This window comes from Cetorhinus maximus, chromosome 2 (assembly GCF_964194155.1).
Source record: "Cetorhinus maximus chromosome 2, sCetMax3.hap1.1, whole genome shotgun sequence".
In the NCBI taxonomy this organism is placed as follows: Eukaryota; Metazoa; Chordata; class Chondrichthyes; order Lamniformes; family Cetorhinidae; genus Cetorhinus; species Cetorhinus maximus.
The window spans coordinates 162,025,754-162,038,227 of NC_135880.1; the positions used below are offsets into that span (position 1 = coordinate 162,025,754).

Consider the following 12,474-nt stretch of genomic DNA (forward strand, 5'->3'; position numbering starts at 1 on the left):
TGAAATACTATTCATTGGAGAAGCTTTTGGGTTGAGAGAAAAATATCATCACACTCTTGAATATAACCTATAGCTGTGAAGTGATTTTGTTTTGCCTCAATTTGTGTTCTTATTTGTGCTAATTAATTTTAGGGTTAAACTGGCTAGAATGGTTCAGCTCTTAAATTTAATCCACAATTTAACTGTAACGAGTTCTTGTTTGTTTTTTGTTTGAAATCTTGTGATATTCTTAGGATTTCAAAATGTTATCAGGGAATGCTAAGATCTTGTGATGCTTGAGTCAAAGACGGTGACTTTGGTTTAACAGGAGAAAATCACAGCATATCCGAGACCAGATAATGGACAAGCACTCTGACTGCACATAGTAGGGTAAAAACAGTATAGGGATTGAGAGAGTGTAAGTGGAGGTCATCAGTCTACATGTGAAATATGACCCTAGGTCTTTGGATGATGTCGCAAAGCACCAGCATGTTTAACTCATTCAACTTAGATTGGTTAAGAGCTAAAACATCAGTTTGCACCATTCTGGGCAGTTTAATGTTTTCTTTCATTATAACATTGAACAATGTATTCAGCAGTATTGAAATGCGAAATGTTCTACTTGTTTACATTTTTTATGTGCAGCATCAACTTGGATGATTTTATTGCAGCCAAACTTCTTGGTATAATACTGAAACCCTATGTAGAAAACATTTAGTTGTCCAGGTGCACATGTGGCAGCTTTGTTTCCACGTGGGTTTCTATTCATGCAGTGGGTAATGGGACATTTCAGTGGTTCTAACTCTTACACAGAGCTAGAGATGACTTGCCTATTTGACTGATGTTTATATTTATACTCGTCATGCCTTAGTTCATATGTTGAACATTCTACATAATATATTAAAATAGTATTGAACTGACATTCAACATGGAGTTGTGGTCCTACGTTGACTAGAGCTCTTTGGCAATTTTTTGTGAAGCCGATGATTAATTGGCACATGGGTGTGTTTCTTTTATTGTCCTTTCTTTCAGAGGATCAGCTTCCTGTGGGTTATCCCACGATAGACATGGGCCCTCAGTTGAAGGTGGTAGAACGAACACGCACAGCCACCATGTTGTGCGCAGCAAGTGGTAACCCAGATCCAGAAATTACTTGGTTTAAAGACTTCTTACCTGTTGATACAAGCAGCACTGGACGCATCAAACAGCTACGGTCAGGTAGGGTCTTGTTACTGTTATCACGTGGTAGATTTGTTTTATAGGTAATATTTTTTCTATTCCTATCCTCTTTATGTGTACTTTGGTGTGTTGTTCATGTCTGTGATGTTGTCATAGCCTGTTCCAGTGTCTGTGTGTGCAGCTTCTGTTAATTCCATATTACTCACTGCTGTGACTGTATTTTTGATGATTTTTTTTAAACTGCTTTTAGCAGTACTTAACAGATCCATTTCCTCTTTTTGTTTCTTTTTTTCTTTTTTTTACTGATTAAGTTCAAAACATTGGGCTTCATTCAGAAGTGCAAGGAGAACCAAATGGTTTTAAACCTTTTAAAACCAATCTTCAAACTAAAAAAAACTAAAACCAAGAAAAGAAACCGTATTTTGTTCTGTCTTCTCTACATTTTTTAACCTAACAAAGAATAGACAGCTGTTTTGTTCCCTCTCATTGACAAAGTGTACTGTACTTTTTTTCCACACCTTAGTATACAATGAGATCTTTGGAGACTGACTAAAGTTGATGTTTATTTTTTTGCTCCTGAAGCATTTTTCCATTTAGCCACAGTAGTGTGTACGCACTAAAGCCTTCCAGACTAAATATCAGGATCTACAGAAGCCTGCTTTTCATGTAGACTCTAGCTTTTTCTGCTATCTTTGACCATGGCCTCCCTTGAAATACCTTTAATATTCTTTATCCGCCTCCCCTAGTTTCTTCTTTTGCTATAGCTGATAGTTGAGCTTTATCTGATCCTAAATTTATTAAGTGACGTGCTAAACATTTGCTAGTGCCCACTGATAGTCTTGTAAGAACCTGTTTGCATTCACAATAGTAACTATATATTTCTATACTGAGATGTTTGATCACCTGTGTTACCAGGATTCTCAGCTTTGACCTGTCCTGTGATGTTTAAGTCGTCTTGTTAACTGCCTCTTTGCTTGTTGTCAGCAGAATTGTGTAAATTAACCTGTTAATGTGAATTAAGATTAATTTTCACCTGTCAAGTAGATGATATAGTTTTAAAGCTTTAATTCTGAAAATTTGTGCCAAATTATAAGGAATATAATAATATTTTTATGCTGTCTTTCTTCTTTCCGTGTTAAATCTCCAGAATCCTTTGGTAAGTGCTTAGTTCTGAAGCGCACTTCACCCCCACTAATTCCATATTCAGATTAAAATGCATGGCATGCATTTTACTAACAGTTAGTGTAGTCACTGGATCTCTCCGTAGTGGCACACACTTCCACAAAAACAAGTGCTATCAGCAGTAAGATATACCTGTCTAAAAAACTTGATACACAAACTTCACTTTAGATGTAGTTGAATAGATACCGTAATCCAACCTAAACTGTAGTAGTTATATCCACCAAGCCTACAGTGTTTCCGATATTTGCTTAAACAGTTTTAAATATGTTAAGGGTTCTAGGCTGTCAAACACTATGTATCTAACCCTTGTGACCGATCTCCTAAGACTTCACAGTCAATTTCTGTTCTGGCAGAGGCAATGTTGCCAACAGTGGACATTGTCCTTATGGTACAACTTGCTTTACTAACCTAATACTATCTAATATAATCCTGTTTACCAATACAGTAATTCAGCTTCTTTCTAGACCTTTATTCTGTAAATCTAATTTGATTTTATCTTCCAAAGCCCTAGCCTCCTTCTTCTCGTACTAATGCTTCTTCTTTCTAATCTTATTTGCATTCATATTATCCACCCAGGTGGTACACCAATACGAGGTAAGAATGCTGAACTAACGTTCACAGAATTGATCCTCCTCATTTCTTCTGTCCTTTCATATCTCTCATGTTTGTCATGTAAAGATGTCCATTCTTTCCTGTTTTGCTTTGTCCAGTTTGTTTTCAGTTCAATGATGTTCCTGTTGTGTCTGCTTTTTTTTTTTGTTTTGGATGTAAAGGATTTTGTTTCTGATATGCTTAGAGACCGCATATCATTGTCCTTTGTCCATATCCAGTCACAGCGTATCATTTTTCCCTCTTTTTTATATTATTAGAAACTCAGGATAAACTTACCCCCTTCCCTTTCTCAAACATGACCTGCGTAGCTGTTCTTGATCTTGGCCATAAGATCATAAGGCCTGTGGAGCACCTGCAAAAGACTTGAATAATTATTTTTTTTTTGTCAGCTTTTTACCCTCCCCTCAAGGAAACGAGTTTTGTCATTTTTCTTCACTTTTTCTTTTTCCCTTCTTCAAACTAGCACTTTTCAAACTTTCCTTATCCAGTTACACTTTTTTTTCTTTTAAAAACTTTTTCACGGATTTGCGCGTTTCGAGTTTTTCAAGCGACCTCCTTCTTCAAGACTTGCAAGCCGGGAGCTCCCAGTGAACGTTTTGAGGCGTGGTGAAGATGGTACCGCTACATTTTTTTTCCTTTTTAACACATCGTGCAAAACAAAGACAATAATTTTGGAATTTTTTTTCTTGCATTTTGTGGGCAGACACCAAACTACTAATCCCACTTGTGGATTTTTTCGTGTCTTTGGGCCTTAGAGGGTCCTGCGGCAGAGGTTGGTTGTTCTTTCCAATTGGCTTGGGCCACCATTTTCAATAAGACGAAGTGTGAATTTTTCTTTACTGATCCAATTTACTCTTATGTATTTTTATTTTTCAGCAAAAGGGTCTGAAAGATTGTAAGTTGCACAATAATTACGTTTATGTCCTACAAGGTTGCATGTGTAGCAAGAGTTACTTTTTAAAAGGTCTTTTGAAACAGTATTTTGAGAGATTATGCCTAACTAACCAAAATTCTTTTTTTTTACTTTGAGCAGCTTTTTGTGTTTTTGCTGCACATTTTTGACTGAACTCTGAAGAGAATGTTTCTTGAGAACGTGTCTGCCTTTTTCGACATTTCCGAATCTTTGTGATGACTTTTTTAATGTTAACTCTTTTATTTTACCCAAAAGCCTTGCTCCTTTGAAGCAACCTCACCCATCCATTGACCAGTGAATTGCCCAGAGCAGGATTTCGTTGTGAAAAAAAAAATTCCTGCTGGTTTTGATGGTGTGAAATCCGTCTTTCACTAACTTACCCATCACATCCACTCTGTCTGTTCACCCTAGCAAAGCAATGACTCGACGCTGAATGGAGCTTCGCAGACAAGTCCTTTCATGATGTTGAAAGGGTTTGGAAAAAAAAAATGAATAAAAGAACTAAAATGATAAGGCATTCTCTAACTGTTTTCTGCGCACATTTTTTTTTCTCTCTCCCATGCAGGTGCCCTCCAAATAGATAACAGTGAAGAATCAGACCAAGGGAAATATGAGTGTGTGGCAACCAACAGTGCTGGTACACGTTATTCTGCTCCTGCCAATCTATATGTGAGAGGTAGGAAAAACCAAACCGTGGCATCCACTATTCAGAAAGACTCAGGGCATTGGGAACATATCTAAATGTAAAAGTTACTGCACTAGGGAACAGAAGGATCTACTCTAGCTGGCTTATTAGTGCAAAAAAAAACTAATACAATTAAAGGTACAGTGATTAAAAAAACAGCACGCTTGAGCCCAATCTATCCTGTGTGATGGGTTTGTAAGTATATATTTTTTTACATTTTAACTTTTTTTTTGCATTAATTTAAATTTGTGCTTTACATTTTCTTTTAATTATTTTTGTTTCATTTAACTTTGTCATGACTTGATTGCTTGGTGTGCTACTAATCAGCAACAAGTAACTCCAAGCACTGGGGTATGTGTATGTATGCACTTAAATCCTGAGATGCAAGGGGTGGAGATAATAAGTGTGTAAACACTGCCCTCACAAATAAAAACCAGCAGAGCACAATCGATTCTTTTTTCTTTTCCTTCTTTATATATTATAGAGAAACCTGCAAATCCCTGCCACTCCAGTAATGAACTGGGTTTGAAAGCTGTCTTGTTTTCAGCCTGAATTGTTTCAATACACTGAAATTAGAACATAAATTCAGAATGTGGCTTTCAAAACTGCTGACTCTTTTGACCACGTCAACCTGAGTGTCTCTCCACTTGCAACATTTATCAAATCCACAATTAATTTTTTCAATATGTTTTTTTCCATATATGAAGTGTAATTGAGGATTGTTTAGGAGATGATGCAAAAATATGATTTTAATACTTATTTAAATTACAAAGCAAAATAAATGAGTGAATTTAACAGCTTTGAGCTCATTACTGCAGTGTAGGTGCTCCTAGGCTAAAACTAGCTTCTTCTTGGAATCTTTTCCCCCTGCCTTTATTTCCTGTTCTGTCTTTAACAGCGGAGGGCTTGATGATTGCAAACTATCCAGAAAGTCAAGTGATCTTGACTTCTAGGTAATGGCATAAACTCTCTATAGCATTAGGGAGGATGACCTATTTGTTTCATCAAATGGATTGAAAATTTCAAAATGATGCTAGTTGTAGCTCTTGACACCATCTTAACGTCAAACAAATGGTGATTTTGGAAGTTGAGGTAGGAAGGCTTAATCAGAGCTAGATAAAATGTACTAGTAGCAGTTGAAAGCCTTGATACGGCCTTTTTACTCTCTCTGTGTTTCCCTTGTTTTTCTCCTTTCCTCATTTCATTGTGTTCTGCATCAAACCCCCTACATCCCTCAGAGCTGCGAGAAGGTTGGTGTGTTTTTTACTTTTTACCCACCTTAAGAAATATTGATTGAAATAACCAGAAAAAAATCTGAAATGAATGTAGCTGCATTGTGGCCTTTGATTAATGTTATGTCTTATATAATGCTCTAGTCATGGCTGCTGGTGCTTATGAGCTTATGGGATCAGACAGTGGTGCATGTTGGAAGTGAATGTGCATTGGGACGCATGGCAAGCTGTGGTCTGCTAAACTGGTCAGTGTTCCTGCTCTGTTATTCTCACCAATGCCTGTTGCTCAAAGAAACCTACTAAATTCGGAGAGCTGTGCTATTTGGTACAAAGCTTTCAAAAGCATGAATAAATAGACTTATTGTTCAGTTTCTGTTTTCTATAGAAAAAGATTACATCATCTTGCCCTGCAAATTCTATATTAATATTGGCTGCTTATTGCTTTTTTTTGTACCGTCTGCTCATTGTCTAGAAATTGCTTGCTCCGTTACCCATGTTGCCAACCATCATTGCTCACAAGGTCATAATGGGTCACTGCAAAAAAAAAACCTTTGCAGCACTATTTTTCGAAACAGCTCTTGTATATTGCTAAAATAATCAATCTGGGGAAAGGACTGCAGTAGATATTTAGTAGCACATTTATGTGCAAATGTTTCTTTGCAAATATTTTGCCCGGTTTGAACTCACTCCTTGGCCAATGCTAGTGAATTACAAAGCAGGCTCAATCTACAATGTTGTCTATGTAACCAAGTTAAAAGTAATGATACAGGCATTTGAGCAAAGCTTATTGTATTTACTAAGCAGGAACACTGATTATAATGCTTTCTTAAACTTTTGATCTTGGTGTTCCCTGTATGTGGTTCAGTCTTGTCAATGTGCTTACGTGCTCTATGTTTTGATTGATTACATGGCTTATTTGCAGTAATGCCGAGTGCAAATAACACTAGCTTGTTCATGTGGCTTACACTAGCTTCTGCTTAATGTGAATGCATAGTCCATATGAATGCTGTTAGCGAAACCTTGCTTCTTGTCCTGGCTTTTCCTACTTTAGATTTAAAGTGTAATACTACAGTACTAGCATATTCTAATATGCTCCTGCTAAGTTCCTTCCTGTTTCTCTCTCCCCGCCCCTCCCCCCCCCCACCCCTCTCCCTTAAACCTTGAAATATATTTTCAACTTTGATTTTGTTTTTCTTTTCAGTTCTGTTTTATTTCTTTAATGTTTTCCCTGCCCCCTTCCTAACTGTCTTCAGCATGGTGGTATATTACAGTCAGCCGTATGCTTGCTTGCATGACCAGACCCAGTTAAAGTACCAGGCTTTGCCTTGTTTTCTAATGTGCACATATGTTTACATGTTAGTGTGAGGTATTGAAGCTGCATCCACTTTGACTGAGTCTGAAAGCAAACGAGTTGCACTTTCAATGTACTGTAGATGACGTGTACCAGGGCTCTGATGTGACAATGTGGTCAAGCACATTTACTCACATCAACTGGAAGTACGCAGCATTGAAGTTGGTTTTGTACTCAACTCAAGCATGCTGTCGATCCTCCAGTTCTTCCTTCTGTGCATATTTATTAATATATCTTCTGCATGGTGTTTGTGTATTGTTAGTCTGTAGTTTAGTCCAATGTGGGAACCTGATAGGTTTGATCTAAACTAATGTAAGATTAGAATTGATGCAAACATAATTGAAACATTCTATAAAAATTAGTTATTTTTTTTACATACTACTGGCTTGTGTTTGACGTCAACCGTGTAATGTAGATCTATGTTGAAACAAATATCTGCAGAATGCATGTAGTGCATAAAGTATGTGGACAAAGACCTCTTTTTGTACATGTTATTACCTTTTTGTGTTTTGTTACAGTTCGGCGTGTCCCACCGAGATTTTCTATCCCTCCGACAAGCCATGAGATCATGCCTGGTGGAAGTGTCAATATTACCTGTGTCGCTGTGGGTTCCCCAATGCCTTATGTGAAATGGATGCTTGGAGCAGAGGACTTGACTCCTGAAGATGACATGCCAATTGGACGAAATGTTCTGGAGCTGAACAATGTCAGAGAGTCTGCAAATTATACATGTGTTGCCATGTCGACACTTGGAGTCATTGAAGCATTTTCTGAGGTCACTGTTAAAGGTGAATAATAATTACTTTTATAACCATTGACCTGAAATAAACTTCATACGGCCGTAACTTCCTTGGAGTGGCAATCAGAGTCAGATTGCCACTCCGCTCCTAGTTACTTATCTTAAAATGAAGCTGCTCCTTTCTCACTTGACCTTCCAACACGGGCCGGGTGAGAAAGATGCAATGCAGCGGGTTCCCACGGCCTTGTGTCGAGGGCAGCTAAGTCGGAAGTAAGGAAGCCATGCCCCCCACTTTTTTTACAGCACTAGCTGCCTTAAAGCAGGTAGGTTTAAAGGTCCAGTCACTTTGAGAAGCCAGGGAGAAGCTAAGTTTGTAAGGTAAATGCATAGGATGGTAGGGGGAGGGGGGATCCGGGTCAATGGGATTGTGGTGAGTGGGGAAGGGACCCAGATGGTTAGTGGGTGGGGGGTTGTCAGTTTGGTGTGGGGTGTGGGGGGTGGGGTGGTCGAGGTTAGTCAGAGTGAGGGGTGTCGGGGGTTGGAGGTGTGGTCGGGGTGCAGTTAGGTGGGGAGGGCAGTCAGGGGCCAGAATTTTATGGCCCCATCGCAGCAGGGATGGGGCTGTAAAATGCGGCGAGCCATTCTAAACTCCATTGACTTCAGCAGGACCATAAAATCCCACTGGCGTAAAATTCGGGAGGTAGTTGTGGGGTGTAGTCGGGTGTGGGTGGGGTGGCGGGGGGGAGGTGGAGGGATAGTTTGGGGAGTAAGCGGGAGGTCCTGAGGGGGATTGGGGGGTTTGGGAGTAGCCCCATAGTGGGGGAAGGATCAGTACTATTGTTACCAAGAAGTTTCAAGTGGTTTTAGTTCTTCTGGTTTTTTTCTAGGTAACTACTACTGTAAGACAGCCGGAACCATCCAAAGTTTGCAATTTAAATTGCAGCATCGGATGGTGCCAATGCAAGTTGACTGCCCATCAGCAGCTTGAACTTGCTGAGCAATTGCTGTGCAATCCTTATGTAGGGATCTCTGGGTGGGTTCCCCAGCGCACCTTTGGAGCAACCCCCGGATATGACACCCCAGGGGATGGAAGTTATGGGCCTGTGCTGTGTTTTTAATGTAAAACCCGTCTTAGCTGTTGTACTGCAGTATATGTTTGTTCTTGTGAAACTGGAGCAAAAGTCATAAAATGAGATAAATTGCATAGGCAGAATCTTAGTGTCTTTGGGCGTAATCAATGGTCATCGCTAATTCAAACTATCATCAAAATAGTACTTTACACTTTCCAATACATTCCAATCAAATGTTGCTAAATCTTTTAATAATGTAAGCACATAATATTTGGAAGTTTAATTACAGCATTAAACCTCTAATGTCAGAGAATCCATTTTGTGTTGTAGGGTATTTAACTGTATGAATAAAAATGTTAACATATCTACAGATCTACCTAAAGCTGCTCTTGTACCATGCTTTTATCTACAGCTTTGCCAAAGCCCCCAGGCACTCCTGTCGTAACTGAAACTACAGCAACAAGTGTCACGTTGACTTGGGACTCGGGAAACCCGGAGCCCGTGGCTCACTATATTGTACAACACAAGCCCAAGTATTCAGATGGACCTTTTCAAGAGATTGATGGGGTCGCTACAACACGATACAGTGTTGGAGGACTAAGCCCTTATTCAGATTATGAATTCAGAGTCATTGCAGTGAACAATATTGGGCAAGGGCCGCCAAGCGAACCGGTAGAAACACGAACAGGTGAGCAGGCCCCTTCCAGCCCACCTCGTTCTGTACAAGCACGCATGCTAAGCACCACCACCATGCTAATTCAGTGGGAGGAGCCAGAGGAGGCAAATGGTCAGATCCGTGGATACAGAGTTTATTACACTATGGATCCCCAACAGCACATTAACAACTGGCAGAAGCATAATGTGGATGACAGTATGCTGACAACAATTGCAAACTTGACCCCAGAGACAACTTACACCGTCCGTGTGCTGGCTTTCACTTCTGTTGGGGATGGACCACATTCACCTGAAATACAGGTTAAAACCCAACAAGGAGGTGAGTTGTCTGTGCTTGTGCTGACTTGGAAGCATCTGTACTCTAATTCCAGACTTCAGGATTTCCTGCTGTTAACTGTCAGATAATTATTTTCTATCTATTGCAAGCTTTCTTTATTGACAGTATCTTGCCAAAAGTTATATTCATGGTATGGAGTTTGCATGCTACTCTGTTACAGCAAGCATTAGAGCCTTGCAGTGGCACCTGGCTTGGTTTATGGATGATGCTGGACAGCAGCAGCAGTGTTGGAAAGATGCTCATTCTTCTCAGTATTTTGTTGATAAAGGAATGAAGGATTATGGCTGGACTTAGCAAGAGTAAAGCTTAAAAATGATTTTTTTCCCCCAATCTCTCACTCCTCCAAAGCAGAAATTCTACGGCCGTCTAAACTGAAATGTACAACATAAACAGCCAAACTGAGAATCTAGGTAAAATTGAATGGTTTAAAACACTAGAAGCATCCAAACCTTTGTTGTGAATGAATAAAGTGATATATTACCACACAGAAAAATAAAAGTGCACAATCATTTTATCAGCACAGTGAGCCAGAAAGCAAAAGTGACAGAGTGGAAATACTAATCAACACAATTTCAGCTCCGTGGCTGTGATTATTACCATCATGAATCAAAATTTCATGGGCAAGAAAACATTTCTATGGAAGATAAAGTGAAATTTTAAGTGAGATGTAAATAAAGAGACATATTTTAACTATTAATACATCTGTTAATTGAAGGCATTGCAGCTACATGGGTTGAGAGATGTCCAGTTGACAGAAAGATAAGGGTGGTGGCAAATAGGTTGATGACTGGCAGACTGTGCGCTGGGGATTTGTGCTGGGTGTTTTTCAAATTTTGTTTATGTAAGTGATTTTGACTAAAACACAACCACATAATGGGGCAAGACTCACTTAGAGGATGAATGCAAGAGAGTGCAGCAGGCTGTAAATTGTGAGGTGGGCATATAAGTGGCAGATGCAATTTATATAATGCTTTATTATATGTGGCTACTGAGGCAGAGGCTGTAATATCATTTATAAGGGAATTGGATAAGTAATTATAAATGAGAGAAAGGCAGAGAACTGAAATAAGAGTTAATAGTTCCAGTTATTGAACCAGGACCAACACTGGTGTGATGACCTCAGCAATCTTCTTCTGTGCTGTTATTTCAGCATTGGAAAATTTGAAGTTTTGTTGATGTCATTGTGGTTAGATTTTATTTATAAAAGTATAACTGTTAGTAGGACATGGTTTAAAATGAATAAAATGTAAACATTTCATTACTTTGGTGAGAGCACTGGCATATTTTGCTGGGTTTGCAAATTAATGGCATATTTTGGACAGTATTCCACAGTTCACTGCTATAATTTGGTGAAGTTGCTGTGATACTTGGTGAGGTTACAATCTCCTAGTATACGACAAGTATGCTTGTTGCTGGACGTTGAGAGTTTGTCAATGTATTTTGCTGAGTTTACACTTGGTCAGTTTTACTGATGCATTTTGAATGATTCTCATAATCTGAGGCAAACACCCTCTTGTGGCCATTTGCGTATGTATGTATAGATAATCAAACCAGAATATACTAGTTTTTTTTCAGTTGGGTACTTTTGAACTCCATGTGCTGCACACAGTCCCTTTTCTGTCCTGCAATGATCCCACACTTTGGCAACAAAGTGGGACTGCAGATGTCCTTAGTCAAGCAAATTTTATTGGAGAAGCTTCCAGCAATCCAGTAGAGGAATTGTGAGGTGTTTTATTTGCTGAGAAATTGTTTTAAAAATCTAGCCTTTGTGAAAAGGCTGTTTGTACACATGGGTGGACTGACCTTTGAAGATGACTGTATCAACAGATATTATTGAGAAACTGGGAGAGTATAGCCATGACGAAGAGTCTTTTGGTGCATATGTGGAGTGGTTAGAGATGTTTTTCACTACTAATAATATCCTCAATGTTCATGATAATCTGGCTGTTAATCAGGCAGTGGGGGAAGGGAAAAGGGCAATATTTCTGACTGAAGCAGACGCAGAATTGTATGAGACACTCAAGAATCTGATCGCCCCATTAAATCCAAAAGGCATGCTACCATCAGACATTTTGTATAAGCTTGAGCAGCCCTACAGTCCAATCCATTGGCAATTGCAGAAAGCTATGGGTTTGGAACCAGGAATCAGTTGCCCAGTGGGGACATTGGAGACTTTGTCGTGACTTTGGAAAAGCTGTCCATTCATTGTAACATTGGAGAATTTCAAGAGAGAGCTTTGGGGGCTGATTTGTGTGCGGTTTAAAAAGTGAATGCATTCCAGAACGTGACTCAAGAGAAGCCCGTGTTAACAATTGTCAGTCGTCTGCTGAAGTAAATAGATTAAGCTAACATTGGGCACAGAATTGTCCTTTTTTGAAGACAGAGTGCTATAACTACAAGAAGAAGGGTCACCTTGCCAAAAGAATCTAAACGGAGAAAATGCTGGCTAGAGGAAATGGCAGTCACTGCATTCGGTTGTCAAACAACACCAGATGGATGAGCGGTCTGGTGAGACCAATA

The 12,474-nt window shown here is 39.2% G+C and overlaps 1 protein-coding gene across 11 annotated transcripts in view; it reads left to right on the plus strand.

Moving 5' to 3' along the window:
• The window catches only part of ptprda (protein tyrosine phosphatase receptor type Da), a 622,540-nt gene that overhangs the window by 404,087 nt on the left and 205,979 nt on the right, over positions 1-12,474 (plus strand). For all 11 annotated transcript variants that reach the window (XM_078570553.1, XM_078570552.1, XM_078570557.1 and 8 more), the window contains exons 5-8: positions 1,012-1,197; positions 4,431-4,541; positions 7,652-7,921; positions 9,355-9,936. In XM_078570553.1, the coding sequence (XP_078426679.1) occupies positions 1,012-1,197; positions 4,431-4,541; positions 7,652-7,921; positions 9,355-9,936 (1,149 nt within the window). The remainder of the gene's footprint in view (positions 1-1,011; positions 1,198-4,430; positions 4,542-7,651; positions 7,922-9,354; positions 9,937-12,474) is intronic.